The sequence below is a fragment of the Oryctolagus cuniculus genome, chromosome 14, assembly GCF_051225735.1.
Source record: "Oryctolagus cuniculus isolate XC-2025 breed Fujian yellow rabbit chromosome 14, ASM5122573v1, whole genome shotgun sequence".
NCBI classification, from domain to species: Eukaryota; Metazoa; Chordata; class Mammalia; order Lagomorpha; family Leporidae; genus Oryctolagus; species Oryctolagus cuniculus.
In genome coordinates, this window is record NC_142880.1 from 4,514,637 (window position 1) to 4,536,198 (window position 21,562).

Here is a 21,562-nt window from a genome sequence, read left to right on the forward strand (position 1 = left end):
CGTGTGGCCCTGGGCTGCCGTGCGTTGTCCCAGGGCCCAGTACAGGTAGGCAGACCGGGCACTTTTGAGATCATGCAGGAATGATATTTTTTTAAAGCACCATGGTTCTCTCTTTTAGAAAGATTCCACGCAGACCTCTCTCATGGAGTCTCCTCCTCTAGCAGGTGTACAAATTAGAAGGTTTGCAGAAATATGGTCACTCTGGTGACCGCACAGTCTGGAACTGAGCTGTAGAGTCAGGTACCGACGGGTGTTGCTGGCTTCTGCAGGCCCCAGCTTGGAAGAGCCATTGTTCCGGGAGCAACCTCTTCTCTCTGCCTCTTCTCTTGGTATCACCCCCTCCTGCCTTTGCCTGAGAAATCATGGACGCCTTGGGGGTGGGGGAGGTTGCCCTTTCTAGAAACCTGAGGGTTTCCTTCCACGGTTCGCCCTCTCCTGCTTCCCTTGTGGTCCTTTGACCAGTGGGGTGAGGTAGTCCTGACGGCGTCTGCTGCCTCAGCAGGTGTGGGATGCACCTGCTGCTTCCCTCTGCAGACAGTGCCATCAGGGCCACCTCTGCCCCTCTTGTGTCTCCCTGGGGTGAGGCCAGGATACTCCACATCCTTGCCATAGGCCACAGTGGAAGAAGTGGCCCTAGTTTACACTGCTGAGGGGCTTCTAGCCTGGAGTTTTGCTTGCGCCTGGATACTGGGGCAGAGGTGGGTCTAGAGGCAGAAGAGGAGAGGTGCCTGGCAGCTGGGGGGGGGGGGAAGGTGAATGTGTTCTTACTCCTGCTGTGTCTTGAGGAGATGGATTGCTGCTGTGCTGGGATGTGTTGAACTCTGGAAACATGGAAGAATGTCGTGTTACGGACGATGTAGTGAAATGATCCCCAGCCAGGCTATCGGACCAGTTCGGGGCAAGTGTTGCCAAGAAGTTTCCTTTGGGAATGAATGTGGTCATGAACCAAACTTTTAAAAAATATTTTTAAAATATATTTATTTATGTTTGGAGGGCAGAGAGAGAGAGAAAGACAGCAAGGAAGGTCTTCCATCTGCTGGTTTACTCCCCAAATGGCCACAAGAGCTGGGGCCAGGCCAGCCTGAATCCAGGAGCCAGGAACGCCCCCTGAGCCTCCCTTCTGGGTGCAGGGGCCCAAGCGCTTGGCCGTCTTCTGCTGCCTTCCTAGGCCCATCAGCAGGGAGCTGGATCAGAAGCAGAGTGGCGCTCCCACATGCGACGCTGGCGCCATAGGCAGTGGCTTAACCCAGGGGGCTACCACGCTGGCCTAGTGTTTGTTCGGCTCTGACGGTAGCTTGGCCAGTGGTGTTGAAACTGGCTGTGTAAGCCGTGAAGTCTGCAGGTGAGCCGGGCACGGATCCGTCCCTGAGCAAACAGCAGGAGGAAGTGCTCCTTCCCTTGGTAGGCTGCAGTTGACCAGTGTCCAGTCCACTCCCACGACAGTGGCCAGGTTCCACCCGTCCCTGGAGGCAGAAGCGTGGCTCCTCCACGCAGTTGCTCTGAGCCTTAGGATTTGGGGCCAGACTCACCATCAGCGTCTGAACACGGAGCTGCGCTCTGAAGGGCTGTCTGCTGCCTGCAGAGCTTCCTCCGCCTGCTTTTCGGGAGGTTTTGTCCTGGTTCATTCCTGCACTGGTTCCTGTATTCGAATCCAGAGTCCCGAATGCCAGCCCGGAGCTCTTTCCAGCCAAACTCAGTCATGCGGGAGGGTCCTGACACCGCTGACCCGCCTGGGTTCTGCGGGTTCTCTGTGCCTTGTCAGCAGTCCTGTGCTGCCTCTCCTGCCCCCTCTGTAATGGAGAACCAAGGGCCTCCTGTTGGTTGCTTGGCTTTGCTTTGCTTTGCTTGTGGAACTAACTTGGAGGCGAACTTTTATTGCTATGGGGTTGTGCCAACCAAAGGAATATTTATGAGCACATCTGTGTCTGGAATCTTTGCCAAATGGGGTGGCCCTAAAGGCTGTGTCACTGAGAGGTTTATGGGATGAAGAGCCAGGGGAGAGAGGGCTTGTGACCCTGCCTAGGAGGCGGTGCGAGGGTGGGCGCCGCAGCTCGCACCATTCCTCAGTGGATATTAGCAAGTGGCCCGCCTGCGGGAGAGCCCGAGCAGCCAGTAGGCAGAGTCACCACCCCTCCAGGGCAGAACAGATTTATTTAGTGAATTCAAAGTCTGAATTACAGAGAGAGGCAGAGATCTGACGTTTGCTGGGTTTCTCCCCGGATGGCTGCAATGGCTGGGCCTGGGACAGGAGCTTCATCCGGGTCTCCCACATGGGTGGCAGGGGCCCAAACATTGTGACTTCTGCTGCTGTTATTCCCAGACCATTGGCAGGGAGCTAGATCAGAAGTGGAACAGTCAGGGCTTGAACTGGTGCCCATATGGGATGCCGGAGTCACAGGCAGCGACTTTCCCTGCTGAGCCACAGTGCGGGCCTCAAGTAGTTGGACTTTCACTGTCCTCAGTCCTCATTCTGAGAGCCTTGCAGGTGCTGGGTGAGATGTTGGTCTCCACACGGGAGACCTGGCAGGTGGGCTGCAAGGCAGGCAGTGACGCCCTAGTCAGGGCCTGGCATCTACTGGGAGGCCACCTTGGGCGAGCTCCTGAGCCTAGGCACTCTATTTCCTTACCTCAATGGAGAGGCAAGCAGCTGCATTAGCACTGGGCTCGTGGTGGGCCAAGCCCCAGTGCTCTCTGGCCCACAGGGGCAGTGCTGCAGCAGCTGCTGTCCATGCGTGTCCTTGGTAAACCAGACCCACAGATCCTGCTTTCTACACAGCACTGCTTGGTCAGTCAGGAGAAAATGCACGTGCCGGATCCCTGTAACTCACCGTCAGTACCTGCCGTTGTCAGTTCCTGTAAAACAGTCAGAGCCGCCAGGGGAGCCGCTTCTGGGCGTGAGGTGGCGCTGCGCGACGTCCCGTGCTGCCCATCCTGGCCTGTGGCTCACGCCACTGCCGTGTGCTTCAGATCCCCAGGTACATCATCACGCTGCACGAGCTGCTGGCCCACACGCCCCACGAACACGTGGAGAGGAAGAGTCTTGAGTTCGCCAAGTCGAAGCTGGAGGAGCTGTCCAGGTAAGCGGAGGACTTGCCATCCAGGCCCGGGGCGGGGGGAGGGAGCCAGCCAGTCTCTGTGGACGCCTCGTGTAGACGCCCAGGCGACGAGGAGCAGGACCAAAGCCCAGCTCCTCGGGTGACAGGTGGAAAGAGGCCGAGTCGCCATTCACAGTGATTTGATCCTAGAAAACGTGTTGTGAATAACAGTGTGCACGGATCGCACAGGTTCCCTTGCCTTCAGATATGCGTATCCTTTAATTCCACTCATCCACAAACCTTCTGAAGCAGAAGTTCAGCAAAGCCAAGTGTCCGGTGGAGCTCGTCTGCCTACCCCGCTAGGGCGATGCACCCGCCCCTCTGATCCTCGTGTGTCCTGTGTGCAGGGTCATGCACGACGAGGTGAGTGACACCGAGAACATCAGGAAGAACCTTGCCATAGAGAGGATGATCGTGGAGGGCTGTGACATTTTGCTGGACACCAGCCAGACCTTCATCCGCCAAGGTAAGTCCGCGTCCAGCAGGCCGCGGCCTCGGCGACCTGTGCAGGCGCTCCGGAGCAGGCCTGGTCAGCCACGTGACTGGGGCTGTCCACGCAGGCCCCCACGGCCTTGGCCCACGCTGTGGTTGAGGGCCACCTCTGTGCTGTTTCTTTCCAGGGGCCATGAAACACAGCCACACACTCATAGTGCAGCACAAGGCGCCCTCCGGCTGGACCCTCCTCCTCAGCGGAGCCGACATCCTCTGCAGTGCCCGGGAGGATGGGTCCGTCTGGCCGGTGGGAGTGGCAGTGCAGGGAGGTGACGACGTCCAGGCAAAGGCCCGGGACAAGCTTGCACTCCTCACCGCCCTCTCACATAAGCACGGGGACCATGTCCGCAGTGAGAGCAGCTGCCTCCTCTTCCCATTTTTCATCAGCACTTCCGGCTCGGCCCCCCACGAGACGGTGTGATTCCTAGGTGACACGGTTACTGGGGGCCCGGCCTCCCATCACGGCGCCTGGGCTGTGCTCTGGGGCCTTGGACAAGACGTGCACCGGGAGCTGCGCAGAGCGACCACCCCACAGTGCACAGGGCAAGAAGCAGAGGCAGCCCAAGTGCATCTCGAGTGCTCGACACCCCCCGGACGGGGACAGCCCGGACCACTGATCCGAGGCAGTCCCCAGCCCACGGTGCAGCCTCCAGTGAGTCACCCGAGCCACTGCTGTGTCGGGTGCCGCAGTTGTCAGTGGCCAGCTGCTCACGATCCGCCGGGGCCTCGGCAGACATCATCTGCAGCAGGCTGCGAAGGAGGCTGACGCGGGCCGTGCTAGTTTGCAAGGAGAGAAGCCACCCGTGTGCCGAAGTTGGGAAGGCATTTTGGGAAACGATGTCCCTCCTCGATTCCGCCTTAGGTGGTGACTTCTGGGAATCGAAGTGGCTTCTCTGCTTAGCACGGGCTTTGGTGTCCCACTGCTCCCCGCCGCAGACCCCAGCCCCACGTGGGCTCCCAGCCCGCAGCTGCCTCCCCCGGGCCTTCACCTGGGCTGCCCCGGCCTGGGGCCAGATGCCTTTGTTCACCTCCTCTGTGCCTGTCGCAGCCTGCTTGTCCCCCTGGGCTCTGGCCCCGCCTCCCAGCAGGCTTTCCACATGTCCTCTTGCCCCCACCCATGCCCATGGAGTAGAGTGGCCTTGCTCAGGTGTCCAGGGCGCCCGCTCCCCTGCCTGGAGCTCCCCCGCCCCCACAGGGCAGCTGCCTGCACACCGTGCCTGCCAGTCACCGCCAGCCCTGCAGGGCAGCCTTTGTGCCGTCTCTCCCCGCCTTGTCCGGTACGATGCTGTCCATCACAGATGCCCGGAAAACGGGCATTGAGTTCAGCTGGGTTATTTGTTGGATTGCCATTACAAGTGTATCTTATTTTGTATATTTCTTGTATTGCCCACTAATAGACTTGCAGCGTATAGCCTGTAAGAACAGAAGCAAACACTCCTATAAGCAGCAGAGTTTCTGAAAGGATTTTCATTAAAAAGTGTTGTCACCTATAAGCATTTAATGTGTCTAAAAACTGAGGCTGTTTGGTCTGAGTTTGAACAGATATTCAGAATGAAGAACACCGCAAGGTCAGTTACATTGACTAACTCATGTTTGCATTGCGCTTGAAGAGAACAGACTTGAGCCAGTCCCCCTTCCCGTCACATGCGCTCGCTGTTTCCTCCCTGTTGTGCACCGCATGTTCACAGCGCCCCTCAGTTGTTTACACCTCTGATGCAGTTACTATAGTGACATGATGAAATGATTTGTCTTCAGCAGTGTGTCTCCGCATGTTTGTTGTGCTTACACTGTTTAGGAATTATGCAATAAAGGTGGTTTCTGAAAATCCTACCTGATCTCTCTCTCTCTCTGTCTCCTCTTTCTCTGTCCTTCCATCTTTCAAATCAATCATTCAATCTTAAAAAAAAAAAAAATCAGAGCACGGGGCCAGCATCATGGTGTAGTGAGTGAAGCCACTGCCCGTGATGCCAGCATCCCATAGGGGCACCAGTTCTTGTCCTGGCTGCTCCACTTCTGGTCTAGCTGTCTGCTAATGGCCTGGGAAAGCAGTAGAAGGTGGCCCAAGTGCTTGGGGCCCTGCCAACCACGTGGGAGACCTGGAGGAAGCTTGTGACTCCTGGCATCATCCTGGCTCAGCTGTGGCTCCTGTGGCCATCGGGGGAGTGAACCATCAGATGGAAGATCTCTGTCTCTTCCTCTCTCAATTTTAACTCTCACTTTCAAGCAAATAGATAAATGTTGATTTAAAAAAATCATAACTTAATCTGAAAATAAAAAACAATCCAAATACAGACAAATCAGCATGTTCACATGGATTTGCTTTTGTTGAAAAATAACCTTTACTAAATAAAACCTTTAACTATTGAAGTGTTCTGAAAATTGTTAACTCCAAATTTTTGAAGGATTCTATTTTCTATGAAGTGGCCCACCTCCTGTCTCTCATGATATGATAATCTTCGCATTAATTACTTTCAAGGGTGATAGATCTATTTCAGTGTGTGTGAGTGTGCATGGTTTCAATCTTCAGAAGTTGATTTATTTATTTGTTTGAAGAGGGGGAGAGAAAGCGCTCTCCCACCTGCTGGTTCAGTTCTCAGATGCCTCCGGTGGCTGGGGCTGGCCGGGGCTCAGCGAGTGATGGAGACCCAGTGCCTGAGCCCACACTGCTGCCTCCCGGGGTCTGCATTAGCAAGGAGCCAGAGCCAGAGCCCGGTACCAGATGCAGGGCATCTGCTAGGGACCCGGGCGTCCTGGCCAGCACTTCAAGTGCTCAGCTAAATGCCCACACCTAAACATTTATTCTGAGGTCCGGAAAAAATGTCTCCAAAGTCCTCTGAGAGTGTCCTCAGAATGAGGACTCTTTTTTTTTTTTTAAGATTTATTTATTTATTCGAGAGCTAGAGTTATAGACAGAGAAGGAGGGAGGGAGGGAGGGGTTGGTCGATCTTCTGTCTGCTGGTTCACTCCGCAAGTGGCCACAACGGCTAGAGCTGAGTCAATCCAAAGTCAGGAGCCAGGAGCTTCCTCCAGGTCTCACATGTCAGCCACTCTTGGATGTCATTTGGTGGGGATTTGGGGATAGAAATCACAGAAGTTTTATTATAAACTGATTCCAAGTATTAGCCCACTGAGCAGAGCACAGGGGATGGCATCTGGCAGTGGACTGTTGTGTAGTTTCTGAAATCCAGGTTTGCTGAATGAGTGTGTCCGTGCCTGTGGACACAGCTGAAAGAAAGGCCTGACCCTGGCCCCCGACCCTGGCCCCCGCTCCTGGCCCCCGTTCCTGGCCCTGCGGTGCTGGGCAGTTCACGTAACCTCTCTGTGTCTCCCGTTCTCCTCTGGAAACCAAGCAGCAGTGCCTGTGCGTCTGGATGGCACGAAGAGTCAGCCAGCCAGCCGTGGCTCTGAGAGCTCCTGAGCCAGTGTCTGCGAGCTTATAACTCAGACTTCAAGGCCAAGACCCGAACTTTGGATAGAGTTTCTATATCCTATAGCACAAGTCGTGCGTGAACATTTGTTAGGTGGTGAAGGCTCTCCAACTCAACGTCGTCTACAAACCCGGTCATGCGTTGTCCGTTTTGTATCTGAAACGTTCGATAAAGGTGACACATGCAGAGGAAGACGCTGGCCTGTCTGGTGCTTTGTCTTTGCAGTCTAAATCTCGCACTGTCAGCACGCCGGTGTTCTTCAGAGTTGTAAGGCGGGGTCTGGAAATTGCTGCGTCTTCCCCAGCGCCCACCCCCGCAGCCTGGAAATTACCCTGCCTCTTTTCCCCCTTCACTGAGGAGTGGAATTAATAACAAGAGTATTTCCTGGTCTCAGACGCCTTTCCATGGGTTCAGCGATTGAAATGACAAAGTTTGGTTGTAAGTGGACTGCAGTGATGAGACAGACTGATGCCTGGGCTGCGAGGCCCCTGCCGTGGCGGCCGTCTGGTACCGGGGGACCACTGCTGGGTGCGGGTCCTGGCTCCACTCTGTGTTCACTGGGGCAGCATCTTTTCTCTGAGGCCCGTGCCCTGTTGTAATGTCGGGTCAAATGTACCATGACATGGGGGAAAAAAAAAACCTTCTTAAATTGCTTTTTTCCAAATACGATTTTATAAATCAAACCATAGTGTTGAAATTCCCCTTGTTTGGTGTGTAGATTTCTGCGCATTGAGGGACGTAGTCTCCTGCTTGGATCTGAGGTGAACGGTTATAAATTAATGAAATTAGCGTATGGTTGCCAAGGAGACTTAGTCGTTTGCCTGGATGCTGAAATTCACAGTGATTGCTGATACATGAGCTAACAATGCCTTCTGTAATTTCTGACTTAGAAGATCACCAAATTGCTGGAAGCATTTACCAGTGAATGGGTTATTAAGTTTTCAAAGCCATGGGCAGACCCACGTGCCCAGCAAGACCTGTGTGCCGTCCCCACGTCCTCTGCCTGCCCCCTCCATGGTGAAGCTGACGCCTGCCGTCCTGACCCCTCCTCTCCCTGTCCCTCCCTGTCCGAGCCTCAGTTTGTCTGTGGCTGAATCCACTGCTGCCCAGCCGCTCTGCCCCTCACTCAGGTGACGGGAGAGCTAAGCCTCCTCTGGCTTTAAGTGTATCCCTGTGGGTCCCATGAGTGAACATTCTGCTGCTGTCCCTTGCTAATTTTTCTTCTTCCCACCCTCCACTGCCTCTTACTCCTGAGGTTAATCCCTTGCTGCCAGGGCTGTCGGCCAGCTTGCTCCCACCCGCCCCACCTCCTCTGTTCACTCTCCTATGCCCTGTCCTGAAACTGAGCCCCCCCTGGCCCTTGGTTCCCCAACCCCACCAAGCCTCCCCTAGGATTGCCTCCTTGCTATTCTGTAGGCCCAAAACAGCTGCCTACTCTCTGTCAAGCATCCCACCTAAACACTCCCCTAAATTGGTGGTGTTAGACCAGGGTGTGGCAGCCTGGGTCCGTCCCACCCTGTGCAGCTTTCCACCTGTGTTAAAAAGCAGATGCGATGTGGAACGTTCACACGTTAAACAGTTGGGGAGCAAGTATAGTTTTATTGTCTGCTATATTTGTATGTTATTTGTATTAAGAAATGTAGTGTTTCCCCCTCACTTACAGAAGCGATCCGTGTGCATTGAGAAGTAAAATCAGGAAGCCCAGAGAGTGTCTGAGGAGGCAAGCAGGGCCTTCTGTTGGTGATGGCCACAGGGGCTGCTTCCGGGCTCCCTGTGCGTGCGCTCGCTCCCTCGGCCCGAGCTGGGCTGCAGGTGCAGGGGGTGCTGGAGGTGAGAACCGCTCTGGCCCAGGGCAGTCAGAACCAAGGCGTTCCTAGAGTCGTCTTTGGCACTTCCAGCTTGATTTTTTAAACTTTCATTTAATAAATATAAATTTCCAAAGTACAACTTTTAGATTATAATGGCTTTTTCGCTCCATAACCACCCTCCCACCCGCAACCATCCCATCTTCCGCTCCCTCTCCCATCCCATTCACATCAAGATTCATTTTCAATTATCTTTATATACAGAAGATCAATTTAGTATATACTAAGTAAAGATTTCAACAGTTTGCACCCACACAGAAACACAAAGTGTAAAGTACTGTTTGAGTACTAGTTATACCACTAATTCACATAGTACAACACATTAAGGACAGAGATCCTATATGGGGGTAAGTGCACAGTGACTCCTGTTGTTGATTTAACAATTGACGCTTTTGTTTATGGCATCAGTAATTACCCGAGGCTCTTGTCATGAGCTGCCAAGGCTATGGAAGCCTCTTGAGTTCGCCAACTCTGATCTTATTTAGACAAGGCCATGGTCAAAGTGGAAGTTCTCTCCTCCCTTCAGAGAAAGGTACCTCCTTTTTGATAGCCTCTTCTTTCCATTGGGATCTCACAGAGATCTTTCATTTAGGTGTTTTGTTTTGTTTGTTTTTTGTTTTTTGTTTTTTGTTTTTGCCACAGTGTCTTGGCTTTCCATGCCTGAAATACTCTCATGGGCTTTTTAGCCAGATCTGAATGCCTTAAAGACTGATTCTGAGGCCAGAGTGCTGTTTGGGACATCTGCCATTCTGTGAGTCTACTCTGTATCCCACTTCCTATGTTGGATCATTCTCTCCTTTTTAGTTCTATCAGTTAGTATTAGCAGACACTAGTCTCATTTATGTGATCCCTTTGACACTTAATCCTATCATTATGATCAATTATGAACTGAAACTGATCACTTTGACTAATGAGATGGCATTGGTACATGCCACCTTGATGGGATTGAATTGTAATCTCCTGGCACGTTTCTAACTCTACCATTAGGGGTAAGTCCGATTGAGCATGTGCCCAACTGTTCATCTCCCTCTCTTATACCCACTCTTATATTTAACAGGGATCACTTTTCAGTTAAATTTAAACACCTAAGAATAATTGTGTGTTAATTAAAGAGTTCAACCTATGGTATTAAGTAGAACCAAAAAATGCTAAAAGGAATAAAGTAGTAAGTTGTTCCTTGACATGATAAGGGTTCATCAAGTCACCGTTTCTCATAGTGTCATTTCACTTAAACAGGTTTCCTTTTAGGTGCTCAGTTAGTTGTCACCGATCAGGGAGAACATATGATATTTGTCCCTTTGGGACTAGCTTATTTTACGCAGCATGATGTGTTCCAGATTCCTCCATTCTGTTGCAAATGATCGGATTTCATTGTTTTTACTGCTGTATCGTATTCTATAGAGTACATGTCCCATAATTTCTTTATGCAGTCTACTGTTGATGGACATTTGGATTGATTCCATGTCTTAGCTATTGTGAATTGAGCTGCAATAAACATTAAGGTGCAGACAGCTCTATTATTTGCCAATTTAATTTCCTTTGGGTAAATCCCAAGGAGTGGTATGGCTGGGTTGTATGGTAGGGTTATATTCAGGTTTCTGAGGAATCTCCAAACTGACTTCCATAGGGGCTTTACCAGCTTGCATTCCCACCAACAGTGGGTTAGTGTGCCTTTTTCCCCACATCCTCACCAGCATCTGTTGTTGGTAGATTTCTGAATGTGAGCCATTCTAACCGTGGTGAGGTGAAACCACATTGTGGTTTTGATTTGCATTTCCCTGATTGCTAGTGATCCTGAAAATTTTTTCATGTGTCTGTTAGCCATTTGGATTTCCTTTCTTGAAAAATGTCTATTGAGGTCTTTGACCCATCTCTTAAGTGCGTTGTTTGTTTTGTTGTTGTGGAGTTTCTTGATCTCATTGTAGATTCTGGTTATTAATCCTTTATCTGTTGCATAGTTTGCAAATATTTTTTCCCATTCTGTTGGTTGCCTCTTCACTTTCCTGTTTCTTTTGCAGTACAGAAACTTCTCAATTTGATGTAATCCCAGTTGTTAATTTTGGCTTTGACTGCCTGTGCCTCCAGGAATCTTTTCCAAGAATTCTTTGCCTGTGCCTATATCTTGCAGGGTTTCTCCGATGTTCTTTAATAATTTGATGGTTTCGGGTTGTAGATTTAAATCTTTAATCCATGTTGAGTGGATTTTTATGTAAGGTGTAAGGTATGGGTCTTGCTTCATGCTTCTGCATATGGAAATCCAGTTTTACCAGCACCATTTGTTGAATAGACTGTCCTTGCTCCAGGAATTGGTTTTGGATACTTGATCAAATAGAAGTTGGCTGTAGATGTTTGGATTGATTTCTGGTGTTTCTATTCTGTTCCATTGGTCTGCCCATCTGTTTCTGTACCAGTACCATGCTGTTTTGATTACAACTGCCCTGTAGTATGTCCTGAAATCTGGTATTGTGATGCCTCCAACAAGATTGCTTTAGCTATTTGAGGTCTCCTGTGTCTCCATATGAATTTCAGTATCATTTTTTCCAGATCTGAGAAGAATGTGTTTGGTATTTTGATTGGGATTGCATTGAATCTATAAATTGCTTTTGGGAGAATGGATATTTTGATGATATTGTTTCTTCCAATCCATGAACATGGAAGATTTTCCATTTTTTGGTATCCTCTTCTATTTCTTTCTTTAAGACTTTGTAATTCTCATCGTAGAGATCTTCAACGTCCTTGTTTAAGTTTATTCCATGGTATTTGATTGTTTTTGTAGCTATTGTGAAAGGGATTGATCTTAGCAGTTCTTTCTCAGCCGTGGCATTGCCTGTGTATACAAAGGCTGTTGATTTTTGTGCATTGATCTTATATCCTGCTACTTTGCCAAACTCTTCTGAGTTCAATCGTCTCTTAGTAGAGTTCTTTGGATCCCCTAAATAAAGAATCATATCATCTGCAAAGAGGGAGAGTTTGATTTCTTCCTTCCCAATTTGTATCCCTTTAATTTCTTTTTCTTGCCTAATGGCTCTGGCTAAAACTTCCAGAACTATATTGAATAGCAGTGGTGAGAGTGGGCATCCCTGTCTGGTACCAGATCTCAGTGGAAATGCTTCCAACTTTTCCCCATTTGCTATGATGCTGGCTGTGGGTTTTTCATAAATTGCAATGATTGTATTGAGGAATGCTCCTTCTATACCCAGTTTGCTTAGAGCTTTCATCATGAAATGGTGTTATATTTTATCAAATGTTTTCTCTGCATCTATTGAGATAATCATGGTTTTTCTTCTGCAGTCTGTTAATGTGGTGTATCACGTTGATTGATTTGCGAATGTTGAACCATCCCTGCATACCAGGGATAAATCTCACTTGGTCTGGATGGATGATCTTTCTGATGTGTTGTTGCATTCTATTGGCCAGAATTTTATTGAGGATTTTTGCATCTATGTTCATCAGGGATGTTGGTCTGTAATTCTCTTTCAATGCTGCATCTTTTTCAGATTTAGGAATTAAGGTGATGCTGGCTTCATAGAAAAAATTTGAGAGGATTCCCTCTTTTTCGATTGTTCTGAATGGTTTGAGAAGAAATGGAGTTAGTTCTTTTTTTTTTTAAACTTTTATTTAATGAATATAAATTTCCAAAGTACATTTATGGATTACAATGGCTTCCCCCCCATACAATGTCTGGTAGAATTCAGTAGTGAATCCATCCGGTCCTGGGCTTTTCTTTGTTGGGAGGGCCTTTATTACTGATTCAATTTCTGACTCGGTTATGTTTAGGTTTTCTATGTCTTCCTGGTTCAATTTAGGTAGGTTGTATGTGTCCAGAAATCTATCTATTTCAAATAGATTTCCCTGTTTGCTGGCATACAACGCTTTGTAGTAATTTCTGATGACTCTTTTTATTTCTGTGGTGTCTGTTGTTATATTCCCTTTTTCATCTCTGAATTTCATTGATTTGGGTCCTTTCTCTTTTTTTTAGTTAGTTGGGCCAATGGGGTGTCAATTTTGTTTATTTTTTCAAAAAACCAGCTCTTTGATTTGCTGATCTTTTGGAATTTTTTTGGGGTTCAATTCTGTTGATTTATTCTCTAATTTTAATTATTTCTCCTACTAGTTTCAGGTCTGGTTTGCTGCAGTTTTTCTAGATCCTTGAGATGCATTGATAGCTCATTTGTTTGGTGCCTTTCCTATTTCTTGATTTAGGCACCTATTGCTATAAACTTTCCTCTTAACACTGTTTTTTGCTGTATCCCATAAGTTTTGATATGTTGTATTGTTATCCTCATTTACTTCCAGAAAGTTTTTGATTTCTCTTTTGATTTCTTTCATGATCCATTGTTCATTCAGGAGCATGTTGTTCAGTCTCCATGTGTTTGCATATGCTCTAGGGATTCCTGAGTTGCTAATTTCCAGCTTTATTCCACTGTGGTCTGAGAAGATGTATGGTATGATTCTAACTCTTTTAAATTTGCTGAGACTTGCTTTATGGCCTAGTATGTGGTCAATCCTAGAGAAGGTTCCATGCACTGCTGAGAAGAATGTAAATTCTTTAAATGTAGGATTCAAAGTTCTGTAGATATCTGTTAGATCCATTTGGACTATAGTGTCATTTAAATCTGCTGTTTCCTTTTTGATCTTCTGTCTGGTTGATCTGTCTATTTCTGAGAGTGGAGTATTGAAGTCCCCTAGTACTATTGTATTGGAGTCTAAGTCTCCCTCTAAGTCCCTTAACATATCTTTTAAATAAACTGGTGCCCTTTAATTAAGTGCATATATGTTTATAATAGTTACATCTTCCTGTTGAATTGATCCCTTAATCATTACATAGTGCCCCTCTTTGTCTTTCTTAACAGTTTTGGTGTTCAAGTTTATTTTGTCTGATATTAAGATGGCTACGCCAGCTCTTTTTTGGTTTCTGTTGGCATGGAATATCTTTTTCCAACCTTTCACTTTCAGTCTGCATGCATCTTTGTTGGAAAGATGTGTTTCTTGTAAGCAACAAATAGATGGATTCTGGTTTTTAATTCATTCAGCCAGTCTGTTGTCTTTTAACTGGAGAGTTGAGACCCAGAGGAAGCTGCTTGCTCCCGGCTTCAACTTGGCTCAGCCCTGGCCGTTGCGTCCATCTGGCGAGTGAACCAGCAGGTGGAAGACCTCTCTCGGTTTCTCTCTCTCTTTCACTCTGCCTTTCAAATAAATAAATAAATCTTAAAACAAAACCAGTCATCCTTAATGAAGTGTTGAATTGTATAATGTATGTGTTTTTACAACATGGATTGCACATTCTATTTTTTAAATTCAAAGAAAACTGTAACAGTATGCTACTGATATGCCTTCGATGCTTCAGGATGAATCCATTGTGTTTGCTTTTCTGTCGTGTTACTGTAATGCTGTATGTCATTACATGACGTGTATATTGTTATTCAGTAAACAAATGGGTTGAGATCCGAAGGCCAAGGCCGGGTGGCAGAAGGGCCGTCTCCTTTAGGTGTGGTGGAGCCTCTCGCAGACTCCCCTTGCAGAGAGCAGACCGAGCGTGGCGTCTGAAGCCTTTCACAGGGGTACAGGGATCATGTCTGCCCTTGAGAGACCGTGCGTCCCTCCCTGCCCGAGGGTGGGGCATCTAAGCCCGGTGGCGCTCCGGTCAGTCCCTGGTGCTCGGGAGACAGGGCCTGCGTTTGCGATGGTGACCCCGCCTGGTTCTCCAGGGTTTTCATCGTGTGTATTCTTCACTTGTGTCATCACCAGGCTCTCTCATTCAAGTACCTTCCGTTGAGCGGGGCAAGCTGAGCAAAGTGCGTCTGGGGTCGCTGTCTCTGAAGAAGGAAGGCGAGAGGCAGTGCTTCCTGTTCACCAAGCACTTCCTGATTTGCACCAGGAGCTCCGGGGGAAAGCTGCACCTGCTCAAGGTACCCAGCCCCTTCCCGGCCCGAGCTCTGCAGAGGGACCCAGGCTCCTCCCACTGTGCCCTCCCTGCGTCTGGCCCACCATCAGGCAGCGGATGAGGGAAGCGGCAGCTGCCAGCTCTGACGGCGGCTTTGTTGCCCTTTGCATTCAGAGTGCTGGAAATGTTTTCTAATCATTAGATCTATCATGTAATTATACATATAATAGCCAATGTCTAGCTAAAGACAATGTCTAGCTGAAGCCTTGGCCTAGAGACGGTCACCGCTGGCTGATGAATACAGAGCTTCAGAAACCACGTGCCATGTCCCCAGCGCCCTGAGGCCGTGTGTCTAAGGGCCGCTTTATCTTGCACAGCACCAGAGCCCAAGCGTGTTGTCTGTGTTTGTTAATAAAGTTTTATTGGAACACAGCCCCCTTTCTGTGTTTCCGATTGCAGCTGCTCGCTGCTTAAAAGTGGCAGATTTGAGTAGCTGTGATGGAAGCTCTGTGGCTTGCAAAGCCTGAAATCTTGACTGCCTGGCCCTGTACAGGAAGTTTGCCTACCCGTGCCTTCCGTGATTGTTGTCCAGCACTGTGCTGCAGCGCCATGATGACGCCGCTTCGGTGTAGAGCCGAGTTTTCACTCTGCAGCCTGTGCGGCACCATCTCGTCTCCCGGATTTGCTAAATTCTATAGCCCTGGGAGCAAGACTGGGGTGGGGAAGAAGGACTTAGTAAAGCTCATTGAATTGAAATCCTTTTTCACATCCAAGTTTAGTTTTGGATGATTTGAAAAAGTACACGTGGTACGGAATGGTTGTGCCTTCCTCTTTGGCAACTTGGGCGTGAAATGCACGAATCAGAGTGTAGCTCTCAGCGGGCCCCTGGCTTGTTTGCAGACGGGCGGGGTGCTGTCGCTCATGGAGTGCACACTCATCGAGGAGCCCGATGCCAGCGACGATGACGGTAAGTCCCTGTCTGTCACTTGGCGCTGCCCCGGAATAGAACAAAAGGTTTCATGGGTGGATGCGTTAAAGAGCTCTGTTGAACCACTTGACCTGGGAGCCCTGTTAGGCCACTTTAGGCATTCAGATGGTATTGAATTTCTGTCAGAACCGTGATTTCTTAGTGGCAGGCAGGGTGTTCGTCTCTTTTCCTTTGCTGCAACAAAGCACCCTAGGCTGGGCTCTTTATAAAGCAGAGACGTTTGCTCAGCTCACAGCCCTGGAGGCTCAGGGGAGGGTACGGGCACTGGCTCAGCTCCTGTGGGATGGCATACCTGTGGCAGGAGGGAGGGAGGGAGGGAGAGACTGATTACATGGCGAGATAGGAGGCAGAGAGTAGGGAGTCAACAGCCTTGCTCCCCGAGAACTGCCTGGGGTCCCAGGAACGCTAGGGCAGTGGCGCATGCGACCCACCGCCCAGCAGCGCCAGTCTGGGGCCCACCTCCTTCGCCACGAGCCCTGGGGCGCAGACCACAGCCAAGCTGCAGCGGGCAGTCAGCAGGTTATAGAAACAGAGAAAATGGGAAGTGAGAGGTGGCCGCGGTCCTGGGCTTGGGGACCCTCGAGACCCCCGCATGCGCAGAAGCGCGATGCTGCTGCGGTGAGAAGCCGGCCCTAGCGCGCTGTGACTGTGTGAATCGGGACTGAACGCAGCGTCGCTCACGTTCCCGCGCGTTTGTCTCGTTTGATTGGCGTGTGTTGAAGCCAAAGGCTCCGGACAAGTGTTTGGACACCTGGACTTTAAAATCGTGGTGGAGCCGCCGGAAGCCGCCCCTTTCACCGTGGTCTTGCTCGCGCCCTCGCGCCAGGAGAAGGCGGCCTGGATGAGCGACATAAGCCAGGTAAGCCGGCCCTGGCCACGTTTTCTCTCCCGATGTCACAGCGCAGGCTTCCCGACAGGGCTTCTCGAGCTCTTATTCTTTTGGACGAATGACGTCTGGAGGTGGCCCCACTGCCACACCTGCGCCTCCGTTGTCGGCTCATTTTTCCTCTTGAGGTTAGAATTTCCTTGAAAGGTGGTGATCGCATTGTAGTTCCTGGGCATCTGGTCACTTGGCTGAATTGTGTTGAAATTGCCTTGCTAGCAGCACTTTGTCCAGTGGGGACTCCAGTGGGGTTTTGTTTGTTTAGTTCTGACCAGGAGAACGCGGAGAGATGCAGCTATCAAGCTGTGGTTAATGCGGGCGATGATGAGAGTCTCAGGTTAAGCAATCAGGAGAGACCCTGTCTACAGTAAAAAAGCTGACAGTGAGCAACTGTATGTCAGATAGGAAAAAGTATGGGGCCAGCAGTGTGGCTCAGCAGGGGAAGCCGCTGCCTGCAACACCAGCGTCCCATGTGGGTGCCTGTCCCAGTGCCAGCTGCTCTGTGTCAGGTCCAGCTCCCTGCTCATGTGCCTGGGAAGGCAGGGGAAGATGGCTGATTCTTGGAATAAAACAAACAAAACTGATAGAGCACTGCCCCAGCTAACACTCCTGCCCCGTGAAAGGAGATCTGAAGTCATAAAGTCAGAGATGGAAAAGGAGGTGTTACAACAGATACCGTAGAAATAAAAAAACATCAGGAATTACTACAGACACCTTTATGCCAACAAGTTGGACTATCTAGAAGAAATGGATAGATTTCTAGACACACACAGTTTACAAAAATTGAAGCACGAAGACATAGAAAACCTAAATCAACCAGTAACCAAGACACAGGTTGAATTGGTAACAAAAACCGTCGCAATAAAGAAGCACTTGGGGTTGGCTGCTTCACTGCTGAAATCTGTCCGACTTTAAGGAAAATTATTCTCAGTACTTCTTGAACTGTTCAGAACAACTGAAAGGGGAGAATCCAAACTCCTTCTATGAGGCCAACACCACCTTAATTCCAAAACCAGAAAAAGATACAACAAAGAAAGAAAACTACAGACCAGTATCTCAGATGAACATAAATGCAAAAATCCTCAACAAAATGCTAGCTAGTTGAATCCAGCAACACATCAGAAAGATCATTTACCTGGACCAAGTAGGATTTATCCCTGGTATTCAGGGATGGTTCAACATCTGCAAATCAATAAATGTGATCATCACATTAACAAATTGAAGAATAAAAACCATATGATTATCTCAGTAGCTGCAGAGGAAGTATTTGATAAAGAACAACATCCTTTCATGATGAAAACCTTAAGCAAATTGGAAATAGAAGGATCAGTTCCTCAAAACAATAAAGAAAATGTATGGCATACCCATAGCCAGCATCATATTGAATGGGGAAAAGCTGGAAGTGTTTCTGCTAAGATCTGGAACCAGACAAGAATGCCTACTATGGACACTGTTATTCAGTATATCTCTGGAAGTTTCAGCCAGAGCCATTAGGCAAGAATAAGAAGTCAAAGGGATACCACTGGGAAAGGAGGAAGCCAAGTTCTCCCTGTTGGCAGATGATACGATTCTACGTAGGGAAACCAAAAGATGCACTAAGACACTATTGCAACTTACAGTGTGACAAAGTGGCAGGTATAAAATCAACACACAAAAATCAGTAGGCTTTGTAAACACAGAGAATGCCATGGCTGAGAAAGAACTTCTAAGATCTGTCCCATTCATAATAACTATAAAAATGTAAATACTTCAGGATAAATTTACACAAAAACATGAAAGATCTCTACAATGACAGTTAGAAAACATTAAGGAAAGAAATAAAATGGAAAATGAAAAAGTCTCCCATGTTCATGGATTGGAAGAATCAATATCGAAGTATCCATATTCCCCAAAGCAATTTACAGATTCAGTGCTAACCCAATCAAAGTACCAATGACATTCTTGTCAAATCTAGCGAAAACAACCGTAAAATTCATATGGAAACATAACAGACCTCAGATAGCTAAAGCAATCTTAAACAACAAAAACAAAGCTGGAGGCATCACATACTAGATTTCAAGACTTACAACAAGACAATTATAATCAAAACAGCCTGGAACTGGCACAAGAAGAGACATGTGGACCAATGAGACATAATAGAAACCCCAGAAATTATTTCACCCATCTATAACCATCTATAATCTTTGACTGATGAGCTAAAATAAATAAATTTTAAAAGAAAAAGCAGGGACAGAAACCGTTTGCCTTTCTAGTTTTTCTTTTTAAAGATTTATTTAATGTTTAAAAGGCAGAGCAATAGAGAGGCTGGGTTGGGGGAGGAGGGGGAGAGAGAGAGGAGTGGGGAGAGAGAGTAGGGGGGAGAGAGAGGTTTTCCATCCACTGGTTGACTCCCCACGTGGCTGCAAAGGCCAGGGCTGAGCCTGAGGACAAGGGCCCTTCGGAGGCTCCACCTGTGTTTCCCACGTGAGTGGTGGGGTCCACACTCTTGGGCCGTCATCTGCTGCCTCTGTATCTGCATCAGGAGGGAGCTGATAGGAAGTAGAGCAGCCAGGACTTGAACCAGCGCTGTGATGGTGGGATGCTGGCTGCGGCTGAGCCTGCTGCCCCACAACACTGGCCCTGCCTGCCTCTCCCTGAGCAGCAAATGCCCTGTGCAGGACCTGCAGCGTCTATCCAGGCAGTGCTGCGGTTTGGAAATACGTCACAACTAACGGTGGTCAGACCCCAGCATTCCTAAAGGCAAGCTCCACATGAATTTTGGCAATGTTTGCTAATGTGGGAGAAGGTGGTGGCAGGTAAGTAGTGTTGGAAGGAGTGTGGTGATTATCTTCCAGGTCGCTAGCTGTGGGAAGATGCAGTGCGCGGAAAAGGCACGTGTTATAGACCCCTTTGCCTCCTTTATTCTGAGGAATGCACAGTACTTTATATGTAAGACAGGTCCAGGCACCAGATCGTAGTTCTTCAGATACTTACACTTCTTTTTAATGGCTGAAAATGGAGGGGAAATGAAGAATGAGTGGCGGCAATAATAGTTTTAAAATTTTTATTAATTCAATTGAGAGAGAGAAAGAGAGACCCCAAGAGAACTCCTATCCTCTGGTTCATGCCCCACATGTCCGTAATGGCTGGAGCTGGACCAGGGCTGCAAGCTGGGAGCTGGGAGCCCAGTCCAGGTCTCCCACATGGTGGTAAGAACTCAGTCATTTGGGTCTGAAGTGCGGCTTCCTAGGGTCTGTGTCAGCCAGAGCCGACAGGAGGTGGAGTGAGGGGCCAGGTGGATGTGGAACCCAGCACTTCAATATGGAACAACAATTGCTTTTTTTTATTTATCTTTTTTAAAAAATTTATTTATTTGAAAGAGTTACACAGAGAGGAGAGAGAGAGAGAGGTCTTCCATCTGCTGGTTCACCCTCAACTGGCTGCAAAGGCCAGAGCTGCATTGATCTGAAGCCAGGAGCCAGGAGCTTCTTCTGGATCTCCCACACGGGTGCAGGCGCCCAAGGACTTGGGCCATCTTCCACTACTTTCCCAGGCCACAGCAGAGAGCTGCACTGGAAGTGGAGCAGCCGGGACTCGAACCAGCGCCCATGTGGGATGCTGGCACTGCAGGCAGCGGCTTTGCCCGCTACACCACACATTTGCTTTTCCTTGGTCAAAGAGGTTCTCATTTGGCCCTTAGAATAGTATTCTGAAGGTAAACAGAGAGAAACAGCATTAATCCCCTGCGAGAGGTGAGAATGCTGAGGTTTGGACACTGGGTGTTTGTCGGAAGACACAGGACTCAAGCCTAAGCCATTTCTTTGCTGGCTAACAAAGGAATGAACATGTGGAATCTCCCGTGCTTGTATAATTCTTTTCTTGTGGTAACTTGTTAATACTTTGCATGAACTGTGCTGCGTCGATCAGTACTTGATTGGATTCCTCCCTGTCTGTGGTGTGTCCCTCAGCCTGCACACTGCGGGTCCCGCACTGACCTTGCAGACGTTTGCGGAGGAGTCCGCACGCGCTGCCAGCAGCTCCCTGGGCTGTGGCGACGGTGCCTGCTCTCAGCAAGAACAGGCAGGCAACAGCGTCACGCAGCTGTGTTGTAGGTGTTGTGAGCCCAAGACGCGTGGGAAGAAGAGGGCACGGCGTAGGCAGCGCCTTCACCTGCTACCTTCCAGGGTGCTCCCCACATGGGAACACAAGACCCCCGGGTGCACGGATGATTCTGTGGCCCTTCGGAGAGCACCCACGGGCGTCTCTCTCGCTTTGCGACGCCTTGCTGCAGAAGTCCACAGCTTCCTCCTCCCTGCCCCAGTAAGCTGCTTCCAAAGACTTGTGCCAGATCGTACGGCAGTCAGGGAAGCTCATGGCAGTGTGCGCTTCTGAGCGACGATGGTATCATTACACGAAGACTGTTGATTAGAGCCCTGCCATTGTGTGGCTGTGCCGTGGTGTGACTTTGCTCATCCGGCATCCACTGGGACTCAGTGCCGGGCGCAGCGCCAGGCCCTCTGTGGGTATCTCCATCCAGAGAGGCAAGAAGGGCCCTAAGCGTCATTGTCACAGTCTCTCCCGGAGAAGACCAAAACCAAACAGCAAGCTAACGACAAGCACTTTCTTACCTTAGGAGGTGGAAGGGCGGGGGCAGAGGTGGGGCGCTCAGTGTGTATTTTTTCTTTATCTCACTTGCTGTATGTGGGGAGCAACTGGGAGCAACTCGGACTAGACTAAGTTACTGGAATTAAGACTTATTCTATGCATCTGCTCTCCCACAATATGGCGCTGGGAGAGGAGAAAACAGCTTCTACACAGCTGCCTCCAGTTCAACCAATAAACTGTAGGACCTGCTCCTGATTGGAGGAGAGCAGCGTACTCAGCGTGTGGGTAGCAGAGTTGGGATTGGTGGAAGAGGACTATAAAGGAGGAGAGAGACAACATGCAC

The 21,562-nt window shown here is 49.1% G+C and overlaps 1 protein-coding gene across 4 annotated transcripts in view; it reads left to right on the forward strand.

Annotated features, from left to right (window-relative positions):
• The window catches only part of RASGRF2 (Ras protein specific guanine nucleotide releasing factor 2), a 217,825-nt gene that overhangs the window by 110,095 nt on the left and 86,168 nt on the right, over positions 1-21,562 (forward strand). For 3 of the 4 annotated variants that reach the window (XM_051854059.3, XM_051854061.3, XM_008261879.5), the window contains 5 exons: positions 2,968-3,077; positions 3,443-3,561; positions 14,629-14,789; positions 15,665-15,731; positions 16,475-16,611. In XM_051854059.3, coding sequence (XP_051710019.3) covers positions 2,968-3,077; positions 3,443-3,561; positions 14,629-14,789; positions 15,665-15,731; positions 16,475-16,611 — 594 coding nt within the window. The remainder of the gene's footprint in view (positions 1-2,967; positions 3,078-3,442; positions 3,562-14,628; positions 14,790-15,664; positions 15,732-16,474; positions 16,612-21,562) is intronic. The other variant, XM_051854060.3, reaches the window with a different exon arrangement.